This window comes from Cyprinodon tularosa, unplaced genomic scaffold (genome assembly GCF_016077235.1).
Source record: "Cyprinodon tularosa strain WSP-4 unplaced genomic scaffold, ASM1607723v1 ctg828, whole genome shotgun sequence".
Lineage (NCBI taxonomy): Eukaryota > Metazoa > Chordata > Actinopteri > Cyprinodontiformes > Cyprinodontidae > Cyprinodon > Cyprinodon tularosa.
Genome location: NW_024039594.1, coordinates 43,948 through 67,564, shown reverse-complemented (window position 1 = coordinate 67,564; position 23,617 = coordinate 43,948). Strand labels below are relative to the sequence as shown.

Here is a 23,617-nt window from a genome sequence, read left to right as displayed (position 1 = left end):
TTCAAGAGTGGCTTGACACAAGGAATGCGACAGCAGAAACCCATGTCTTTCATACGTCTGTGTGTGGTGGTTCTTGAAGCACTCACTCCAGCTGCAGTCCACTCTTTGTGAATCTCCCCCACATTTTTGAATGGGTTTTGTTTCACAATCCTCTCCAGGGTGCGGTTATCTCTCTTGCTTGTACACTTTTTTCGACCACATCTTTTCCTTCCCTTCGCCTCTCTATTAATGTGCTTGGACACTGAGCTCTGTGAACAGCCAGCCTCTTTAGCGATGACCTTTTGTGTCTTGCCCTCCTTGTGCAAGGTGTCGATGGTCGTCTTTTGGACAACTGTCAAGTCAGCAGTCTTCCCCATGATTGTGTAGCCTATAGAACTAGACTGAAAGACCGTTTAAAGGCTTTTGCAGGTGGTTTGAGTTAATTAGCTGATTAGAGTGTGGCACCAGGGGCCATCAATTTTGAACCTTTTCACAATATTCTAATTTTCTGATATGATGAATTTGAGATTTTCATTAGTTGTCATTTGTAATCATCAAAATTAAACAAAATAAACATCTGAAATATATGAGTTTGTATGTAATGTATGAATATAATATACAAGTTTCACTTTTTAAATGGAATTACTGAAATCAATCTACTTTTTCATGATATTCTAATTTTATGACCAGCACCTGTACCTACTCAAATTAAGGGTAAATACACTTAAATTAAGATATTCTGACTTATTTCTAGGTCGTTTTTCCAGCACTGTTATCGTTGCGACTCACTGCAAAAACCTTTATAGAAATAAGCTGAACTTTCTTAAATTAGGTGTATTTACCCCTAACGTTTAACTTTTAGCTCTTTAAGTTCATCTCATTTCTATTCTCAACCGAAGGAAATAACGCATTTTTGCACAAATGCCTATCTGCACTGAACCATTGCAATTTGCACACTGTCTTTATCCACTGCACTGTTTACACTTTGACCACTGCTGCACTTTTTGTATAACTCGTGTGTAACAATCCGGAAAGGTATTCCATCTCATTTGAAATATCAATGCAATGTTCATAAGCTGTATGCAATGCAATTTCGTTCTGTATGCACTCTGTGCATACGAAATGACAAATAAAGAAGTCTAAGTCTAATTTGAGCAGGTAAGTGAGATAGTTTCTTAATGGAATCATTACTTTTACTCTTAAAATAATTAGATAATCTGCAGTTGAAAAAAGACAAGGCAATTGTTTTTTTTTTATGTAAATTGTCTTGTTCCATTGGCAAAGTGTCTCACCTTCTCAATTCAAGAACAAAATGCACTTATTTTAAGAAAAATTGACTTATTTAGATTTGAACTTTTTGTGCATTGCTTTCCTTTACGGAAATTAACTTTAGATGTCTGCTTGTTTTGACGCCCCTAGTTAAAAATGAAGTATTTGGATAAAACAGATTAATCTTTACCATCCTATTAAACATATTAATGGTATAATAGTTTTTCTTTAAACTTAATGATGTACTCTTTTAACCATTCTTGATTTAAAGTCTGTCATGTGACTACAATGGAAAAATTATCTAGAAATAAGTAAAAATGCCTTAAATTAAGTGTATTTACTTGTGTTGCACCAATAACGATACCAGTATCAGGTGGGGCACTAAAATGGTGGCATCGGTATCGGTGAGTACCAGCAAATAGGGCACCGATACCAAGAACAAATGCACCTTTTTTAAGAAAAAATAAATAATCTAGATTTCTATTTTTTCCAGTGTAATCATCATAGGGGACACTAGTATTGATTATAATACAGATATAAATCCATTTAAATGACTTCTGTTTAACCAGATTCTCAGACCAACTTGAAGGCATTTAAAAAGTGCTGACTAAGCTTTCTGAGCTCCGCTGAGTCATGCAGGGAGGATGGCTCTTACCCGCATGTCTTCAGCCATCTGCATCAGCTCCTCTCTCAGGCTGCTGAAGGTGGAGAGCAGCAGACGCATGCTCTTCTCTGCAGTGAAACGAGTCTGACACAGAAACAAAGAACAAGTTCATAACCTGGACAGCTCCTCATCGTTATCCTGTCCTCGGTCAAAGCAAGACACAGAGTCTATTTTCAGGACGGGGAATCAAGCCGTAGATTTCCACTGATATATGATGACATGTGAAATAATGTCGTACATTTAAAGTGCATTGATCGGACTGTTTGTTAATCCAATTCAGATGTTAAAATTACTTCCAACCTGAAGGTTTTGGTTCCATTTTATAGAAGTGACTGGATTCAAAAAGAAAATATTCTAATGTGAGTTTTAAATTATACCGTGGCCTAAAGCTCCTGTCACAGCTTGATGATTTAGACCAGCGTATGTCTGACGTAAGAAAAATCTTGAAAAACGCTGGCATACATTGGATAAGGTATGGCTACGCTGAAGTACGCTGAAGTAAGCAAGTATTTTTGATTTTGCTCAAAATTCCTGGCCGTATTCCAGCGTCTGCCGTCCGTGGGCCGTGAGTTCCAGGTCAGTTATCTGATGGTCGACGTCCGTTCAGTGTCAGTTCCTCATCAGTCGTGGCGTCTAGCTGATCCTAAACCTCTGAGAAACTTCTGCGTAACTTATCCAGAACTTCTCTCCAACGCATAGCAACGTATCTGCCGTGTTCCAGACGAGCGCTGAACCAAAACCTTCTTTCTTTCCTTTTTTCTTATTTATTTTATTTTATCTTTTTTGTTTTTTATTTTTTTGGCGAGGGCAGTAAACACCAGCTAGGTTAATACCGCAATCAAAGAAATCTTTTTCTGCCTCCTGGCGCATCGCCGCCCCCCTCAGGACACTGTGCATCATTTCCTGGGCATCAGGCTGCCGTGCGTTATGCAGAAGTTAGACTGTTGGACCGTTGGACAGAAGTTCTGGACTCGTTATGAATCCTCTATGTTTACGCCCAGAATAGAATAAATCCATAGAAAGTTCTTTAAAAAGTTTAAAAGGGTCTACTTCCTTTTTACTAAAACTAAATGTGAAAAAAAAAGCTCTACAGCTAAATCTATGTGATATCTGTTAGAAGAGCTCTAAGGGTGGGGGTGCTCTAAGGGTGGGTTAGCTGCACCTGACCTCTGTTAGCCTTGGCTAAAGTAAATGAGCGGAAAGGTGAAAAAAAGCGGAGATTATTGGCGTTGACTGTCCCCACCCGTCTTTCGGAAGGTTACGCCTGTGCTGGGATCATCGTGCGTCTCACCTGCAGCAGGTAACGCATCTGTTGTTTGGTCAGCTCAGTGGCTCCTTTAGGAATCAGAGAGTCCACCTCCTGCTTTTCCACCTGCACACAGAAAACACTGAAATAAGGAACCAACAGAAAGCGACAAAACTTAAAAGTATAGTGGAGGATTTTCACACATTTTTTAAAAGACTCCACTTAAAAAAACTAATTACAACCCTGTACCCGCCCCCGGGAGGGAATGTCTATTTTACGTGTGTGATGGCGTGCACAAGCCTATTTCTCCTAGTGCACGAGCCTTTTTATCCTCGTGCACAAGCCTATTTCTCCTAGTGCACGAGCCTTTTTATCCTCGTGCACAAGCCTATTTCTCCTAGTGCACGAGCCTTTTTATCCTCGTGCACAAGCCTATTTCTCCTAGTGCATGAGCCTTTTTATCCTCGTGCAAAAGCCTATTTCTCCTCGTGCAAAAGCCTATTTCTCCTCGTGCACGAGCCTATTTCTCCTAGTGCACGAGCCTTTTTATCCTCGTGCAAAAGCCTATTTCTCCTCGTGCAAAAGCCTATTTCTCCTCGTGCAAAAGCCTATTTCTCCTCGTGCACGAGCCTATTTCTCCTAGTGCACGAGCCTTTTTATCCTCGTGCAAAAGCCTATTCCTCCTCGTGCACAAGCCTTTCTCCTCGTGCACAAGCCTATTTCTCCTCGTGCAAAAGCCTATTTCTCCTCGTGCAAAAGCCTATTTCTCCTTGTGCACGAGCCTATTTCTCCTCGTGCATGAGCCTATTTCTCCTCGTGCAAAAGCCTATTTCTCCTTGTGCACGAGCCTATTTCTCCTCGTGCACAAGCCTATTCCTCCTCGTGCACGAGCCTATTTCTCCTCGTGCATGAGCCTATTTCTCCTCGTGCAAAAGCCTATTTCTCCTTGTGCACGAGCCTATTTCTCCTCGTGCAAAAGCCTATTTCTCCTTGTGCACGAGCCTATTTCTCCTCGTGCATGAGCCTATTTCTCCTCGTGCAAAAGCCTATTTCTCCTCGTGCATGAGCCTATTTCTCCTCGTGCAAAAGCCTATTTCTCCTTGTGCACGAGCCTATTTCTCCTCGTGCAAAAGCCTATTTCTCTTTGTGCACGAGCCTATTTCTCCTCGTGCATGAGCCTATTTCTCCTCGTGCAAAAGCCTATTTCTCCTCGTGCAAAAGCCTATTTCTCCTTGTGCACGAGCCTATTTCTCCTCGTGCACAAGCCTATTCCTCCTCGTGCACGAGCCTATTTCTCCTCGTGCACGCTCTATTTAAAAGGTGCTGTTTGCATCTCTCATACAAGCTCACTTTCCAAAAGAAGATTTGCAATTGTTCCACTATGTCAGACTCACCACCGGTAAGAGAAAATGGAGGCGAACAGGAAGGACGGATTTACATAAACAATCACCAGAATGATTGACAGTTAGGAGGACCACTTATTTAGATGATCCACCCGGAAAAACAACATCCTCCACTATAGCTTTAACACATATTTAAACTCCCTCCTTTGATTTGGGCAGGATCTAGAAGCATTATCTTGTTTAAAATAAACTGATTCCGAGCTGTTTTCTGTTTAACAGCTTTTTAAAGTATCTAATTTTCATGATTTAATGTTTAAAAAGTTCAAGCTCATCTCTCACCTTCAGGTCACTGGCGATATCCCGACTGTGTTTCCTGAAATAAGGAAAAAGCAAGAGTGAGGTAGGCGGCATCACCTGGAAGGAGCTTGTTTCTCAGAGTTTGTCCATTTAATACATTTTCTCAGCTCTTTAGTTCCAACTTTGGAGGCCATAACATATCAAAGACCGACCTTTTCCTTAATGCGCCTCTAAATTCCTCTCAGACATCCTATCAGTTGATTTTGTGCAGAGGATCCGTTACGTAAAATAATAAGTGAGGGGAACACCTGGAACTAGAATCCAACTTGTTGGAACAGGCTGCAGGTGAAACTAAGGCAAGCAATCTGCCAAACCCAGAACGCATTCAAAGAACAGCATCTTGTTTATCTGGAATTTAGTTAATTAGTTTTCAGCAAAGTGAAACCATAACATTGGTGATCTCATGTCTGGAGTGAATTAGGGCCAAGAAGAAAAGGAAAAAATCTAATTCATAAAATATCTATGATTTTTGTGCAGATCAGTTACATTTATACAGTTTAATGAAACATGTAGCTTCCTTTTAAATACAAATTTCTTTACAGATAATTTTCCCGTTTTAATGTATTGTTAAATTTGATGTTTTACTTCCTATTGGTTTTCTATTTAAATGCTGGAAAACCTCCATGCTGGCTGAGGAAACTGGGCGCCTCAAAAGGACCATTTAGGTAAGAAAATACTTTACAGAAATGTGCTTTATTTCTCAAAACAGGGTTTATATTGTCCCCCCCCCCATTAGAAGCAGGCACTTACTGTCCTCGGATCCTGGACACGTTTTCAGAGATGTAGGAGTGGATGTCGCAGTTCTTCCTGTAGACATCTGCCAGCAGTTCTCCAAAGTAACGCGTGTCCAGCTTCGTTGGCTCCGGCATGTCCCTTTGCTCTGACACTGAGAACCTCTGCTTCACTGTAGCAGGCTTCTGCTGATAGACGTTAACAATTTCCACTTCTTCAACCTCCACTGATCCAGACTGGTCCTCTTCCACCTCCAGCTCCACCTCTTCCTGCAAAACATACAAAACTTTGATCCAAACTCCAACAGGAACGAAGCAATTCCCCCACAGCTGGAGTGAAGCTTCCCGTTAAAAGAACATGTTGACTTTTAGGCTGAATGAAGTTGGTTCTGACATCCAGGAGCAGGTTTATAGTTCGGCTACTAACCGCTGTCCTGTCAGATGAGCAGACTTGCTCAGACCAGCATACCCATAGTCAATACCCGCTTATCCCTTTAGTTTTATACGACAAACTTTAAACTACCTCAACGGGCATTTATCCCTTTAGTTTTGTATGAAAAAACAATTTCATTACATTTTGGTGTTCTTTGAAGTGTATGGCAATCTGAAATTAAAATGTTTTTCATGCAAAACTAAAGGGATAAACGCAAATCTGACGTTTTGCACATTATTGACCATAGGATTGCTGATCGGACAGAAAACTGGAAATTTGACAGATTTTGCAACACTTTTGAAAAACAGGGTGCAACAACTAGAAAGGAGTTAGTGGAACCAGAGCCTCTGACATGGAAAAGAAGAAAGGAAGCAAAAATGTGTTTTTATGTTTGGTTTGTCTTAAGCTGAACACTGGGGAAAAAAATCAAAATCTAGATAAGTAATTTTTTTTATAAATAAGTGCATTTAGTCTTGGATTGAGGAGGTAAAAGAAAAGTTTTAACAATGGAACAAGACAATTTACACTTAAAACAAGAAAACACAATTGAATTGTTTTATTTCAAGTGCATTTTATCTAATTATCTTATTTTAAGAGTAAATATACTCATTCAATTGGCCAACTATCTCATTTACCTGCTCAAATTAATGGTAAATACACAATTAAATTAGTTTTTTTTTACAGTGTAAAGAATTTTAACTTTAATACTAACTATTCTAACTGCCAAGCAGTTGGATTTCAGGTTTTGATTTGAGATCTAAACTTGAATTCAATTCTATTCAGTTTATTTCTATAGCTCCAATTCCCATCATGTCATCTCAGGTCACTTTCCAGTTCACCAGATCATCCAGTCAGATTGATTCAAAGTTTTCTATCTAAGGAAAACCAGCTGATTGCATCGACTCATTGACTCTTCAGCAATCCCTCACACTAAGCATGCTTGTAGCGACAGTGGAGAGGAAAAACTCCCTTTGAACAGGAAGAAACCTCCAGCAGAACCAGGCTCAGTGTGAGCGGCCATCTGCTGAGGCCCACTGGGGTTCAAGGAGTTTAGATAGACTAAGTGAATTCTTGCTCACCAGCTACTGAGCAAAGTCAGAGAAAATGGAGAAATATACATGGAAATTAAACCGGCAATAAAATGTCTGCTTGAAGACTGAAGGAGAAGATCTATAAGACTGGTACAGATCCAGACCCTGTTCTGTAAAAATCGACAGCTTTTAGATTGGTTAGGCTTGTGCATATACACTGCAAAAACTATCTAGAAATAAGTAATCAATTCTTAAATTAAGTGTATTTATCCTTAATTTGAGTTGATAATTTAGATGATTTACCAATGGAATTAGTATATTTATTCCTAAAATAAGATTATTAGATAATATGCACTTGCAATAAGACAAGCTCAATAAAAAAAATCCCTTATTTTAAGAAAAAAACAAACACTTATTTATATTTTTTGCAGTGTAGTAGCATTGTCATGATTTAATTGGAAAGGGCTTTTTTCCAAAAACTGCTGAGCAGGGGCAGATTTAGGAAATTTGGGGCCCTAGGCAAAGACAGGCAGGGGGCCCTCTGAATAGAGAAGACAACACATAAAGCAGCCCCATTCTCCAGATAGATAAATGTTAATAGAATAGACATCCATTATCTGTTCTAGGTTGTGTCCCTCTCTTCTTGTCCCTTTTCTTCTTGTTTTCCTCTCTCTGTTTTGTACTCAGCTGACTTTTCATGCTGTCTCTAAAGGAATGAAAGATTTTTTCCAAGCACTAAGCTCACTTAGCTGATTGCTCCTTCCTGTGTTTCCAAAAAGGCCAAAGTAAATAACCCAGTCCTTCTTTTCACTGTAGACAAGCCATGATCTGCTTATCTGTTCTCCATTTTTCATTTGGATGAAATAATAGCTGCATGAATCATGACAGCAGACAAGATAGAGGAGAGCAGGAGGCGGGGTTACCAATCTACTCGCTCTGGAGAGCAGAGTTCGCTGCTTTTAGATGTTGTCTCCAAAGTCTCCAGTAGCAGAAAAAAGTCTCTAGATTTGGCGCTAGGAGCTTTTTAGAAATCAAAGTGCTAGAGGGGTCTGAAAAGTGGCTAAATATAGCGACTAAAGCGCTAAGTTGGCAACACTGCTCTTTGCATGGTTTGTTTTCAAATGGTTTGCTGCTGTCTGTTTGGACCTTTCTGAACATGTGCAGCAAATGGACTGATCCAATATGGTGGACACTGAAGGGGGGGGGGGGGCTGAGACACACTTAATATTATCAGCGTTCTGATGGCATTTTAGTGAAAGGATTTTAATCAAAAACATAATTAATGTGCACAAATAGGGAATAGTTGTATTAACCATATATGTAAACAGAGTTTTATGGGGCCCCCAGGAGCTTTGGGCCCTAGGCAGCTGCCTAGTATTGCCTAGAGGTAAACCCCCCCTGCTGCTGAGATAAAACTGTAAAATGTTACACTGGAAATAGCTTAAACTCCTGAGCAGGTCTGGAAATAAATGTATGAAATGATATAAATGGCCCCTTATTTTCAAGAAATAGCTTATTTTCAGTCCTGTTTGTCTTAAAAGCTTAATTATCAATTATCATAACTTGTTCAGAGAGAAAATCATCAAGGCACAATAAGTGATTTAGAATCTAATTTGATTGTTTTAATCTAGGAGTAATGAAATGAAAAAGGAAAAGCTGAAATAGAGCATGGCCTGAGGCGTTAGAAAGAAGGCAAATGAAATTCAGATTCCAAGGGTGAAAGTCTCACAAAACTAATATGGCTGCTGTTTGTTCACTGCAATAACTTTAATACAAACAGTTTATTTTCCCTTCTGACTCTTTGAATCTCCGATATTTCACACAGCCGGCGTCTGATTCTCTTCATGTTCATTTAGTGGTGAAATATACATAAAAATAATCTATTATTAACTTATATTACTAAGATTAATGTATTGCACTAGTTTACCTGCTTAGATCCAGATAATGCTCGTCTCTTTTTAGTAGTTTCTGGTTAAAGCAAAGATCAGCATTCTTCAATAACTCTCCATTTTCCAAATTAGGTCTCTGTAAACGTTGTAAATGTTTGATATGAAAATGTCCTCTGTTCGCCAGTATTAACCTTCTGAGCGCCACCGACAGAACAAGCCGCTCTAAACAACGAATTTAGCTATTTTATATATGTATTTTTTTGTATATTAGCCCAGGCTTCTTCACTGTTTTCCAGGCCAAGGACCCCCAGACTGATGGCAAGATGGAGCTACAGTGAGTTGAATTCATGTTCATGTGGATTTAAAGACATTTCAATTTGTGGAAAAATTGCAGGAGGGAATATAAAAAAAACTCTAATCAACCAAAACTTTCGTGACCCCCCATGCAGTACCTCTGAGGACCCCTAGAGGTCACGGTCCCCCTATTGAAAACCTCCGTATTAGACAATTTGGTATGAATTCTACATTTTTCCCACTTATGCAGAGTAGAAAGAACGTAGATGTTTTGCTCTTCTTAAAAACCAGAATGTCGGCCAGAAGTAGCTGAACAGCATTCCACATGAGCTCGGTAGAAAAGGCCCGTCATTGGAGGAATTTCACACTCCTGAGTGAGCAAATATCATGATGGATCCATGCTCATCAGTGTGACATCTATTCACTTTGAGGTGTATAAACTTTCTTTTTCAATTATTTTGTTGTATCTGGATGCATCTGATTGCATTTGAATAAAAAATTAGTGCCTGTTAAACTGGAAATTCATAGTTATAATTATCTGAAGGTAATGTTGTGTCTTCTAGCCATTGTTCATGAGGAAGACAGGACAACAATAGCAACACCAGGCATCTTCACACATATGAGGAACTAACCTTTAACCAGATGGCTAAAATTCCTGAGTAATTACATGTTTAGTTTAAAGCTTGCAGCCAAATAAGCCTTTTTCAGCTTCAGCGTTTCTGCTTTAATTGATCTTAAAGCCTTAAAATACACTCATAGTTTATCTACATAATCTCCCTATTAAAATTGTACAAACATCTAAACTTTAATTTGGGTCAAGTAAGTCAATACAGAAACACGTCACATTAATATGATATTATTCATAATTTGAAGGTGCAGGAGATCTTTTCTGACGCATTTTTTACCATGTGGCATAAAGATCTCCCCACAGCCGCTTAGCAAGCAGTGGAACAGAAGGTCTGGGAGTGAAACTAGAATAAACGGCCCCCGCTACAGTGAGAAATAAATGAATAGCCCCAACCTATCACAAAAGACAATGTTAAGTTGTTGTACACAATTGGTTCCTGACACGTCAATCACGGTCGTCTGCTTGTCCCTCCCCCCTGTGCGCGTACCCTGGCACATGAACGAATCGACCCCCAAATGCTTGTGCAGGACGCCATGGCTGGAAGCTAGCTAATGTGATGCTACGTTCACACCTAAAGAAGCAAGAGCAGCAAAAACGTGCGTGCTGCTTCATTTTTGATGCTTGTACAAATTTAGTTCTGACGCGCGGCTGAAGGAGGGTGACACTTTTTTTCTGTGCGGCTTTGGGGTGGAGTGATGTGGACTGCTGGGCCTCTGACTGGACTGGACCTTAGCAGCCCATCCTCAGATGGAGGAGGGGGGGCTGGGAGCCACCGGAGTCCAGGCTCCCATCACCGGGTCAGGTTTGGTCGCTCCGTCCCCCGCTGGCTCCCTGCCCCTGCCCGCCGGAATTCCCGGACCAGCCCCCAAGCTGACGGCTCGGTTCGACTGCCCGGCGAGTTTCAACTATGTGCGGCACTGTAGTCAACCAAAATCAGGGACAACTTCGAAATCCAACCCCCCCCACCCCCCGACATTTTTTCAGGTCTGAAAAGTAGGACATGTGGGGGAAAAAGAGGACATTTGGTCCCCCTACCATATCAACTACGTGAGGTTTCAGTGAGTGAGTGCTTGTTGCTATGATGCGTCTTTGCTCAGCAGCTTGGCTCGTTGTAAACCAACCAATCAGAGCACAGCTCATCTAAATATTCATGATCACACCATAAAAGGAAGAAAACCTGTGGTTTCATTCTAGGGCTTTTAACCAGGCTGCATTAGGGCTCTTAGAACAGCTAATATGCCATTTTCAGCCCAACCAATGTTACACACCCTATTAGAGACCTGAAGGACCAGATACCCTATAGAATCATTCTATCACCCTATTAGAGACCTGAAGGACCAGATACCCTATAGAATCACTCTATCACCCTATTAGAGACCTGAAGGACCAGATACCCTATAGAATCATTCTATCGCCCTATTAGAGACCTGAAGGACCAGATACCCTATAGAATCATTCTATCGCCCTATTAGAGACCTGAAGGACCAGATACCCTATAGAATCATTCTATCGCCCTATTAGAGACCTGAAGGACCAGATACCCTATAGAACCATTCTATCACCCTATTAGAGACCTGAAGGACCAGATACCCTATAGAATCATTCTATCACCCTATTAGAGACCTGAAGGACCAGATACCCTATAGAATCATTCTATCACCCTATTAGAGACCTGAAGGACCAGATACCCTATAGAATCATTCTATCACCCTATTAAAGACCTGAAGGACCAGATACCCTATAGAATCATTCTATCACCCTATTAAAGACCTGAAGGACCAGATACCCTATAGAATCATTCTATCACCCTATTAAAGACCTGAAGGACCAGATACCCTATAGAACCATTCTATCACCCTATTAGAGACCTGAAGGACCAGATACCCTATAGAATCATTCTATCACCCTATTAGAGACCTGAAGGACCAGATACCCTATAGAATCATTCTATCGCCCTATTAAAGACCTGAAGGACCAGATACCCTATAGAATCATTCTATCGCCCTATTAAAGACCTGAAGGACCAGATACCCTATAGAATCATTCTATCACCCTATCAAAGACCTGAAGGACCAGATACTCTATAGAATCATTCTATCACCCTATCAAAGACCTGAAGGACCAGATACCCTATAGAATCCTTCTATCACCCTATTAGAGACCTGAAGGACCAGATACCCTATAGAATCATTCTATCACCCTATTAGAGACCTGAAGGACCAGATACCCTATAGAATCATTCTATCACCCTATTAGAGACCTGAAGGACCAGATACCCTATAGAATCATTCTATCACCCTATTAAAGACCTGAAGGACCAGATACCCTATAGAATCCTTCTATCACCCTATTAGAGACCTGAAGGACCAGATACCCTATAGAATCCTTCTATCACCCTATTAGAGACCTGAAGGACCAGATACCCTATAGAATCATTCTATCACCCTATTAGAGACCTGAAGGACCAGATACCCTATAGAATCATTCTATCACCCTATTAGAGACCTGAAGGACCAGATACCGTATAGAATCATTCTATCACCCTATTAAAGACCTGAAGGACCAGATACCCTATAGAATCATTCTATCACCCTATTAAAGACCTGAAGGACCAGATACCCTATAGAATCATTCTATCACCCTATTAGAGACCTGAAGGACCAGATACCCTATAGAACCATTCTATCACCCTATTAAAGACCTGAAGGACCAGATACCCTATAGAATCATTCTATCACCCTATTAGAGACCTGAAGGACCAGATACCCTATAGAATCATTCTATCACCCTATTAGAGACCTGAAGGACCAGATACCCTATAGAATCATTCTATCACCCCATTAGAGACCTGAAGGACCAGATACCCTATAGAATCATTCTATCACCCTATTAGAGACCTGAAGGACCAGATACCCTATAGAATCATTCTATCACCCTATCAAAGACCTGAAGGACCAGATACCCTATAGAATCATTCTATCACCCTATTAAAGACCTGAAGGACCAGATACCCTATAGAATCCTTCTATCACCCTATTAGAGACCTGAAGGACCAGATACCCTATAGAATCATTCTATCACCCTATTAGAGACCTGAAGGACCAGATACCCTATAGAATCATTCTATCACCCTATTAAAGACCTGAAGGACCAGATACCCTATAGAATCCTTCTATCACCCTATTAGAGACCTGAAGGACCAGATACCCTATAGAATCCTTCTATCACCCTATTAGAGACCTGAAGGACCAGATACCCTATAGAATCATTCTATCACCCTATTAGAGACCTGAAGGACCAGATACCCTATAGAATCATTCTATCACCCTATTAGAGACCTGAAGGACCAGATACCGTATAGAATCATTCTATCACCCTATTAAAGACCTGAAGGACCAGATACCCTATAGAATCATTCTATCACCCTATTAAAGACCTGAAGGACCAGATACCCTATAGAATCATTCTATCACCCTATTGGAGACCTGAAGGACCAGATACCCTATAGAACCATTCTATCACCCTATTAAAGACCTGAAGGACCAGATACCCTATAGAATCATTCTATCACCCTATTAGAGACCTGAAGGACCAGATACCCTATAGAATCATTCTATCACCCTATTAGAGACCTGAAGGACCAGATACCCTATAGAATCATTCTATCACCCCATTAGAGACCTGAGGGACCAGATACCCTATAGAATCATTCTATCACCCTATTAGAGACCTGAAGGACCAGATACCCTATAGAATCATTCTATCACCCTATTAGAGACCTGAAGGACCAGATACCCTATAGAATCATTCTATCACCCTATTAGAGACCTGAAGGACCAGATACCCTATAGAATCATTCTATCACCCTATTAGAGACCTGAAGGACCAGATACCCTATAGAATCATTCTATCACCCTATTAGAGACCTGAAGGACCAGATACCCTATAGAATCATTCTATCACCCTATTAGAGACCTGAAGGACCAGATACCCTATAGAATCATTCTATCACCCTATTAGAGACCTGAAGGACCAGATACCCTATAGAACCATTCTATCACCCTATTAGAGACCTGAAGGACCAGATACCCTATAGAATCATTCTATCACCCTATTAGAGACCTGAAGGACCAGATACCCTATAGAATCATTCTATCACCCTATTAGAGACCTGAAGGACCAGATACCCTATAGAATCATTCTATCACCCCTTTAAAGCATCCCTTCAGACCGAGTGAGGTCGGAACCCGAACCCTAAGCCTTTGGAACGATGTGACCCCCCAGAACTTCAGTGAAAAGAAAAAACAGCAGCACACTTTGTTCTGATAAACGCTTTCAAAGCCGTTATTTTATTCCTGGTGATAAAACTGTCAATTTATGACGCATCTGATTAGAGGATCGGATTAGAGCAAACCGAAAGCCACATCAGAGGTATTTTTTTTCAGAGATGAGGTCTAATAATTGTCCACAGATTGAAAGATATCTTCCTTAAAGCCAACTCCCATACCTGGAAAGGTTTTCTGCATCAAGTTATCAAAACAGAACCTGTTCCCAGTGTTGAAGTAAGGGTTTAGCAACAATGGGAAAAAGCTGCAATGACGCACAGCTTTGGTATCCAGCAGCTTATGTAATCTTAACTCTGACCAGCTCCAGACAACATGCTGGTTGTCCTAAAGAGCACAAAGGTTGCAGCGACAGTTAAAAAAAGTAAAAAAATCTTCATTGTATTGCAATAAAATGCAAACAGCAAAGGTGAGAAAAACAAAACATCTTTAAACGGATGAGCAGCCTTCATGGAGATGGGTGGGTCTGCTAGGGCAGCATGCCTTTCATACTCGTAGAAAATGAAATGTTCAGATAAAAACACACGAGCGTGTCTGCAAACAAACCAGCTCCAGCGACACAAGTTAGAATCAAACCAGACAAACCAGTATGTGTGAGTCCTGATAATTATGCTGTTCTACTCAAAACTAACTTAAGGGTCAACAGAACCAAAAAAAACATAATTTCCACTTTATTGACAGAACCAAGAAACATTCTTACATTCATAAATTCTACTCCAACCCCCTATGTGATCATTGAGGGGTCCATCATCCCCACCCCTACTGTCAGTCAGTCAGCAAGAACGGCCCTACGGTGAGATACAGGAGATCATAGTGCAGGTCCAGTTCTTGATTTTGGAAGTTGAAGTTGATGACGCAATAAAAATAGAAAAACAAAAACACTAGTTTATATTATATAGATATTTGGTTAATTATAACAGTACCCATTCTCTGCAGACATTCCTCTGTTGTAGGAGAGACAGCGTGCTGTAGCTGCAGGGTGAGGAGCAATCGGAGGGTAGTTTGCAGCAGAGCAGTTTTCTAAATATCCTGTAGGGGGAGCACGCCTAGAAAATCACTAGGAACATTTTCACAAATTTTTGAAAAGACCTGCCCTCTCCACTTAATAAAAAATGCACATGCACTATCTTGTAGATCCAGAGAGGGAACGCCTATTAAATGTATGTGAGAGCGTGCATGAGCCCATTTCTCCTCGTGCACACTCTGTTTAAAAGTTGCTGCTTGCATCGCTCATACAAGCTTACTTTCCAAATTAAGATTTGCAATCTTGTCCACCATGCCAGACTCACCACCGGTAGTTTAATTCAATTCAATTCAACTTATTTCTATAGCTCCAATTCACATCATGTCATCTCAGGTCACTTTCCAGTTCACCAGATCATCCAGTCAGATTGATTCAAAGTTTTATATCTAAGGAAAACCAGCTGATTCCATCGACTCATTGACTCTTCAGCAATCCCTCACACTAAGCATGCTTGTAGCGACAGTAAGAGAACATGGGGACGAGCACGAAAGACGGCCTTACATAAACACATATCCAGAATGATTGACAGTTAAGAGGACCAATGATTGAGATGATCCACCCAGAAAAAGAACATCCTCCACTACAGCTTTAACTGTTGCTTTGAAGCTTAACTTGTAAAAACCATTTTCCTCTCTGGAAGAATATTTGTCTTAACTAGAGGCAATCTCAATGTAGAGAGATATAGAATACACATGTATTCACTCTGTTTTTTTTTTTGTTTTTTGTTATAAAGACAATGGAATGGTGTGGATATAATGCTATCATATAAAAAACATTATATATATTACACATGTTAAACAGGTACATTTTTTTGGCTTTACTTTTTGGCTTGAAATAGGGATTATAACTTCTAACAATTCTTTAATTCAGTGACTATCCAATATCTGATGCAATATCAAAAAGTAGAAAGGAAATCTGGGATGCAATCACTGCTGAAACAATTAATCGGATTAACTATGATTAATCGATTAATAAAATAAATCAACTAATTTAGTAATCAATTAATTGGATTAATTATAATTAATCCATTAATGAAATAAATCAACTAATTTAGTAATCGAATAATATTTAAATGGAGTCTAGAGACTGTAAAACATGCCTTCAGCAGACAGAGGGACCCACTCAGAGCAGGAATTATATCAAAATTATAAACAAAAGTAAATATTCTGCATTTCACATGAACAACAATTATTCATCAGTCCATCTGCTCTATCAGAAAAGTTTTAGTTTCATCTTTTTTAATTCTGTAAAAAATATTCCTTAAGGAACTTTTTGCTATCTGATTATTAATCAATTAAGAAAAAAATGCTGCTCATTGCCACAGTGGTTAGCACTGCTGCCTCGCAGCAAGAAGGTTCTGGGTTCGATTCCCAGCCCGGGGTTGTTCTGCATGGAGTTTGCATGTTCTCCCTGAGCATGCGTGGGTTCTCTCCGGGTACTCCGGCTTCCTCCTGCAGTCCAAAATAATGACTGTTAGGTTAATTGGCTTCTCTAAATCCTCCTTAGCTGTGAATGGCTGTTTGTCCTGTTTGTCTCTGTGTTGCCCTGAGATGGACTGGAGACCTGTCCAGGGTGGACCCCTCCTCTCTGTCCAGGGTGGACCCCACCTCTCACCCGTAGACAGCTGGAGATAGACACCAGCACCCCTCGCCACCCCAGCTGGGATAAAGCGTGACGGAAAATGGATGAATCGATATTCAATAAAATAATGGTCAGATTAATCGATCAGCAATATAATCATTAGTTGCAGCTCTACACTGACTGACTGTTGGTTACTAATATCAAACACATTTTAACTGACCTGCATTACTGGTTGCCATTTGGTCTAACACTCAAAAAGTTATTTTTCTCTCCTGACTGACTGATCCACATCCAGGAAAGCATCATTCAGATGTTCTTTTTCTCTCTGTGGCCCCGGGGCCTCAGGCCTCTCTGGACTTTGTGTGAACAAGTAACACTAGAGGTTGTTATTGAAGAGAAGAGGAGTCCTCTTTCCACATAGGCTCTTTGTTAGAGTCTCTATGAGTGTCTTGGTGCCAGAGTACAGTCAAATATCTCCAATTCATTGAGCTGTTTCACTCAGGATGTTCTTAGATTCTCATTGAAACTGTGTATTAAAATACGGTTCTGCATTAAAAGAAACTTAAATCATCATTCTGCCAACATACAGAAAAAAATACTAATTAAAAACCTGATGATTGTTAAGCTTTCCTATTTAGAGTCAGAAGACAGAAAAGTAAAATCTCCCATCAGGGAGTCTTTATGCTGTAAGGATCACCTTTCAAGGAATTATGCAGGTGGAGCGATATGTCACTGCCTCAGGCTTCTAACCTACATCCAACAAGCTAAACGGCAAGAATGTGGAGTGATCTGAGTAACAGGTGTGACCTATTTAACTTAAAGAATTAATTTATGAAAAACTATTAAGAAAAAAGGCTGGTTTACACAGAAATTAGTTATAAAAACAAAAAAAAATATCCCATTAGCCTAAAATAATTAGGTTTATTCAAGGAAAAAATGCAACGCTGGAGTTAAAGACAGAAAGCGGCATTTTTACAGGAAGATACAGAGTAATGGATGTAGAAGCAGGTAATCCCAGAGAAGCTAGAAGTGTTCAAATGGATAAAAATGATCAAAAACTTGGACATATCCGTTTCTCAAATCTGGACAAATCTAACCCCCAGATTCCACATAGCCCCCCCATCAGCGTCGCGCTCATCTGCGTCGTACGGAACACTCGTCTGTCTTGTTAATCAGTTAGAGCTGTTCCACATCCACCGACACTCATCGGTCCGCATACGTCTTCTCCGTCTTTCACCGTCAAAATACGGAGCTAAACAATTTTTTGCTGCACTCCGGTCAGGCCAGGTCAAGATCCGCAGTTCCAATCGCACCAAACAGGAAAAAGAACACCATGGAGATCCGGTTTGTCAAATTAAAATATGATAACAACAGATCTGTAACTACAGATCAGAGCGTAAATCTTCTATATTCCCAAAAACTAAGAATGTTTAATTAAATGATTGGATGCAAACTATTGGTCCTTCAACAGACCAGGAAGCAGATTTCTCATCTCAAATCAAAATATTTATTTTAAACCGAGAGGCTTAAAAGTTTAATCAAATCCTGTAAAAACTTCCAAAAGCTGTCATGATCAGCTGTGATAGCTGGCCTTAATAACTCCTGCCGTTCACCTGCTTCTCTCTTTCCAGCTCCTAATTATCATTCATTTCATCCACCTGCCAGCTGCCCTTATATTGGGCTCAGTTCCAGCGATCATTAGATGTCCTTTTCTGTTAGTCGGTCTGTTCAGTTTATGCCACGGTTCATGTCCTGGATCCTAGCAGCCAGTGGAAAGAGGGTTTTTGTGTTTGTCTCGTCTCCTAATCGTCCACTGTTTCTCCCCTACAAAGTCCTCTGGGTTTTAGGCTCTTTACGTGGGGAGGTTCAGTTTTTATCCCAGTGAGCCTGGCTCCAAGGTGGAGACCAGTTTAAAGGTCCTGCATCAATTTCTGCTTCTACGTCCTGTCTCTGCTACCCTCTTCCACTGACCCTGCTCTTCTGCACCTGATCCTGTCTGCTCCTGTGCGTGTCCACCTGGTCATGCTTCTGGACTCTGAACCTGCCTGGAAGCCTGGATCCTGCCTGTTCTGAATCCCTGTCCAGGATCAGCTTCCTGCAAGTTCTCTGGGACTGCAGCACCGGGGACACTCAGTGACGCGTGCTGCATCTGTCTTCAGTCCAGCGGCCGCATTGCGCCCCTTTCCAGGGAGATGGACTGGACTGTTTAACCCGGTAAGTGACTCACTGAGATCATCGTCTCCTGTCAGATGATCGCGGTCACTACCTGTGTTTCTCCCACAGAGTGTCAGAGATTGGGCGGAGCGGAGATGGATGATGTGGGATTTTGGGGTAACATGGATCAAGTCCAGGAGGCTCTGAGCCAAATTTAATATCTCTCACATCTGCAGATTTCTACTGTCCTCCAAGCAAAACTTAATTCATCAATGTAAACAAAACAATTATCGGCTAATATGGAAATCCAACTTACAAAGATAATAAAAGCAGATAAAACTAATTACACTGCCAACAAGGAGATAATTACTTAAGCAGGTTTAGGGGTGTGGCAGCAGATGAAGATCAAACGCAGCCGGATTGGTGGTTGTTGCTTTGAGAGTCGCAGATCTGCACAATTAATTGTCTGCAGAAATGGGAGGAATCAGTTCACTGACAATGCAGCAGCAAAAGGGACACAGAGCAGAAATACAACGCTGCTGCATTTTAGAGCCCAAACCTGTGATTCCTGGAAAAGTTATTTAAACTTGCAAACGTTTAATTACTGCAATAAGCAGCAGAAGGTGAATTTGTAACTTGATTGAGTTTAAAACAAAGCTGTGAAAATCATTAAGTCCTTCTAACTGTAGCAGATCAGTAAACCTAAAACATCTATTCCTTGGGTGATTAAAAAAACTTGATAAAATATGGGAAAAATGTATTTCCTGTAAACGTATAAACATGATGTGCAGTTTTCCCTTCCTTCCAAGTACCATCCTCCTTTATATTCCGCCTGAATACTCTGCATACCCACAAGGGGCGTTAGAAAAAGAACAACAATAAAAAATAAATAAAAGCTGATCAGAAACAGTTTATGAAACAAGTCGCCACTGCTGTAAGCCTCGGTTTACCACACTGATAATCCTGGAATCTGACCAACGGGAGTGAAATCACTGCAGGGTACTTCCCTCTGCTGCAGAAAGAAACTCAGCCGTCACTTAAATTGAAGATTTAAGTGACTTATCCGTCAGCGGAGGTGTTTAAACAAAATGTGAAGGCTTTAACCTGATCACCTTTAAATGCTGAAAAGCACGGAATGTTCCTAAAATCATTTACAGCCAGTTAAGCTGCATTACCTGCCTTCAGGTGAGTTCTGCCTGAAAGCAGGGCAGCAACCATACCATAGTAAAAAAATAGAAAAGTTACACAACAATTTAAAGCAGAAAACTTCAAAGTGGGGATTAAACCAAATAAGTCAATCAGGAACATTTTCTCAGGCCCAGCTTGGCTGAGCAGAGACCAGAGTTCAGCAGTGCAGCTTTATTACAAGTCTGGGATTTAAATATATTGTAGCTTTATTTGCCGAGTCAATAAAATGTGGGAGGTTTGAGTCACCATAGTCTGTTCTGTTGGTGTGAGTTAAGCGCCCCTCCCTTTGCTGTTTAGCTCACTAACAGGCCGCTAGAGCCAAAGGTGTGTTAAGCAAAGTCCAGGCTTGCTACCTGCAGCGATAGCCAGATATTAATCAGCAGAGATCAGGTCGTAGGCGTTCACTTTTACTCTCTAAGAAGCAGAATGACTAGAAGCAACAAGTTTCCAAGGTAACCGGAGTTTTGCTTAATTCTTGTGGCTAGTGTGATCTAAAACATTACTGTAAGCCATTTTAGATAAGGCCGTTTATCACTATGTTTACTCGTGCGTTCTCGTGTCCTCGTGAAACGTCATCAACCTCAGCCCTAGTACTGTTCCAGTTCACTAGAACAGCAGACCGAGAACGGACAAAGTCCCCAGATGTTGTTCTGGCCCCTCCCTCTTTACCCAGCATGCATCAGAGCAGACCTGTCCGTCCTCCAGACTGACAGCTGTCCCAGCATGCACTGCGACAGCAGCAGCTTCAAAAAGTTCAGATGTTGAGAGGACCGCAGCAACCTGCAGACCTCCGAGGCTAATAGTAGCCAGGGCTAACGTTAGCCCATGTGCAGCGGCCAGAGCTAACGTTAGCCCATGTGCAGCGGCCAGGGCTAATGTTAGCCCGTCTGCAGCAGCCAGGGCTAACGTTAGCCCGTCTGCAGCGGCCAGGGCTAACGTTAGCCCATGTGCAGCGGCCAGAGCTAACGTTAGCCCATGTGCAGCGGCCAGGGCTAATGTTAGCCCGTCTGCAGCGGCCAGGGCTAACTTTAGCCCGTCTGCAGCGGCCAGGGCTAACGTTAGCCCATGTGCAGCGGCCAGAGCTAACGTTAGCCCATGTGCAGCGGCCAGGGCTAATGTTAGCCCGTCTGCAGCGGCCAGGGCTAACTTTAGCCCGTCTGCAGCGGCCAGGGCTAACGTTAGCCCGTCTGCAGCGGCCAGGGCTAACGTTAGCCCGTCTGCAGCGCCCAGGGCTAACATTAGCCTGTCTGCAACGGCCAGGGCTAATGTTAGCCTGTCTGCAACGGCCAGGGCTAATGTTAGCCTGTCTGCAGCGGCCAGGGCTAACGTTAGCCCGTCTGCAGCGCCCAGGGCTAACATTAGCCTGTCTGCAACGGCCAGGGCTAACGTTAGCCCGTCTGCAGCGGCCAGGGCTAACGTTAGCCCGTCTGCAGCGCCCAGGGCTAACATTAGCCTGTCTGCAACGGCCAGGGCTAATGTTAGCCCGTCTGCAGCGGCCAGGGCTAACTTTAGCCCGTCTGCAGCGGCCAGGGCTAACGTTAGCCCGTCTGCAGCGGCCAGGGCTAACGTTAGCCCGTCTGCAGCGCCCAGGGCTAACATTAGCCTGTCTGCAGCGGCCAGGGCTAAAGTTAGCCCTGGCCGCTGCAGACTGACTAACGTTGGCATGGCGATTTTTTAATTTGGCAAAATCTTCATTTGATTTGTGTTTATCTGATTGTGTTCATTATTATTCCTCCACTAAATGAAGAAAGTCATAATTTATTATTATCTAGAAACTATTAATAACCGGAGGTGAAATGCAGCTCTGAATGTGGTGATATCATCAGTACGCTTCGTTCCAGTTGACCCAGATTTATTCTGCGTGCTCCCGTTCTCCTCGAGTCCAGATTTTCCTGTAATCTTCTCAAGAACATAATGGCAAGAACATGAGTTCATACTCGGGTTCCAGTGAATTGAGAACCAACCTGTGTTTAGACATTAAAAGCAGAATCAGGAACAGACTCCTGGCTAGAAAACAAGCTAATGTTCGGTTCCCTCCAACTGAGACCAGGTTGTTGTTGCCATGACGCAGATGACAGAGATTTTGCACAGGCAAGAAGATCCTGCAACATCATCAAATTAACTTTTACGGAATGCAGTAGTTTTTAATCAGTCTAACAACATCTAAAGAATATTCTACAATGAGCAAGTGTTTCAGGTGAAACTAGCATTACTTTCTTCATTACTTCCATTTCCTGTCTCTGTTCTGTTCTCTCCCTATCAATGTTTATTCATTGGCAATAACTAAATGTCTCACAGGGTTATTATGAGTACAACACTTGCACACATGACAAGAACAGATTGGCTTATCATTACTTCTTCCTGACTTTCTCTGGAACTTTTCTGACAAAGTTTGATGTTGGAAAAATGGATTGTAGGATTTTAGCAGCAATAAGCAACGGCTGCAATCCAGATGTATGGGAATTTTTTTTACTTTCTTCAAAGAGATGTGCTATAAAATCATGGTGAGAACCGGAGCATGAGAAATAAAATCCTCTAAAAAAAAAGCTTGCCATGTGACACACAAGATGAAACAAGAACTTAGGCTCCGCCTTCTTGTTCTAAAGCTATTGGTATTTTCTTGTGTGAATGCACCAACCTGTTTTTAATCTATATCCACCCTAAAGCTGAGTCTTCTTCAACAATAATAGTCTTTTACTACAGAAGATCCACGTTTTACTGGATCAGAATCAAGCCTTTTCTGAGGACATAACTCATCCAGGTGTGTCGCTGGCATGTACCAACCTGATGTCAGCGTATATCTGCAGGCCAATCTACCATAGAAACTAATCAGCCTGTAACCTCAATCTGTCACTGTTGCATTTGCTTCATTAGGGGAAGGAATGTCAGTCACAACTGCATTTTTAAAGGCGGGACTTCTCAACAGGACAAGTTAAACCTTTGCATGCTAACAAACAGACAGGCAGCTAGTTTCTACTGTTTAAAGCAGAATTCATTTGAGCTAAATTTCACTTTTTTACTGTTTTGTTTAGACGTTCTGGATTTATCTCACATCAACCAGCCTTTGATAAAACAGTCAGTTATTCTGCGTGTCGTTCAGGCTTTGCCGCTCCGCCACACCTTCTCCATTTAGAAATCAGCCATTGTGAGAGAAGCATCTGTTGATTTAAGAAAATATTTTTCAAGAAGGCTTTATTTGAACTACGTTGACACTTTGTTTTTACTGTATTGATCTATTACACAGATGACTGCCTACAGTTGAGATCATTGTTCCTAACTGTAGTGTTTTGATTCAAAGGTATTTTACCGTGACCATCTCCTGCCTCCCCATGTCTGATATATAAACACACTAGGGCTTCAAAACATCGGGATAAACGCAGCTGAAAATACCACACTGCAAAAACAATCTGAAAATGAGTCAAATGTGGTAAAATTAAGTGAATTTTCCCTTAATTTGAAAAGG

At 41.3% G+C, this 23,617-nt stretch overlaps 1 protein-coding gene across 2 annotated transcripts in view; it reads right to left on the bottom strand.

Moving 5' to 3' along the window:
• pof1b (POF1B actin binding protein) overlaps positions 1-23,617 on the bottom strand; it is a 50,063-nt gene that overhangs the window by 8,744 nt on the left and 17,702 nt on the right. For both annotated transcript variants that reach the window (XM_038272386.1, XM_038272387.1), the window contains exons 3-6: positions 5,609-5,859; positions 4,841-4,874; positions 3,204-3,284; positions 1,904-1,996 (exon numbers count right to left, since the gene is read on the bottom strand). In XM_038272386.1, the coding sequence (XP_038128314.1) occupies positions 1,904-1,996; positions 3,204-3,284; positions 4,841-4,874; positions 5,609-5,859 (459 nt within the window). The remainder of the gene's footprint in view (positions 1-1,903; positions 1,997-3,203; positions 3,285-4,840; positions 4,875-5,608; positions 5,860-23,617) is intronic.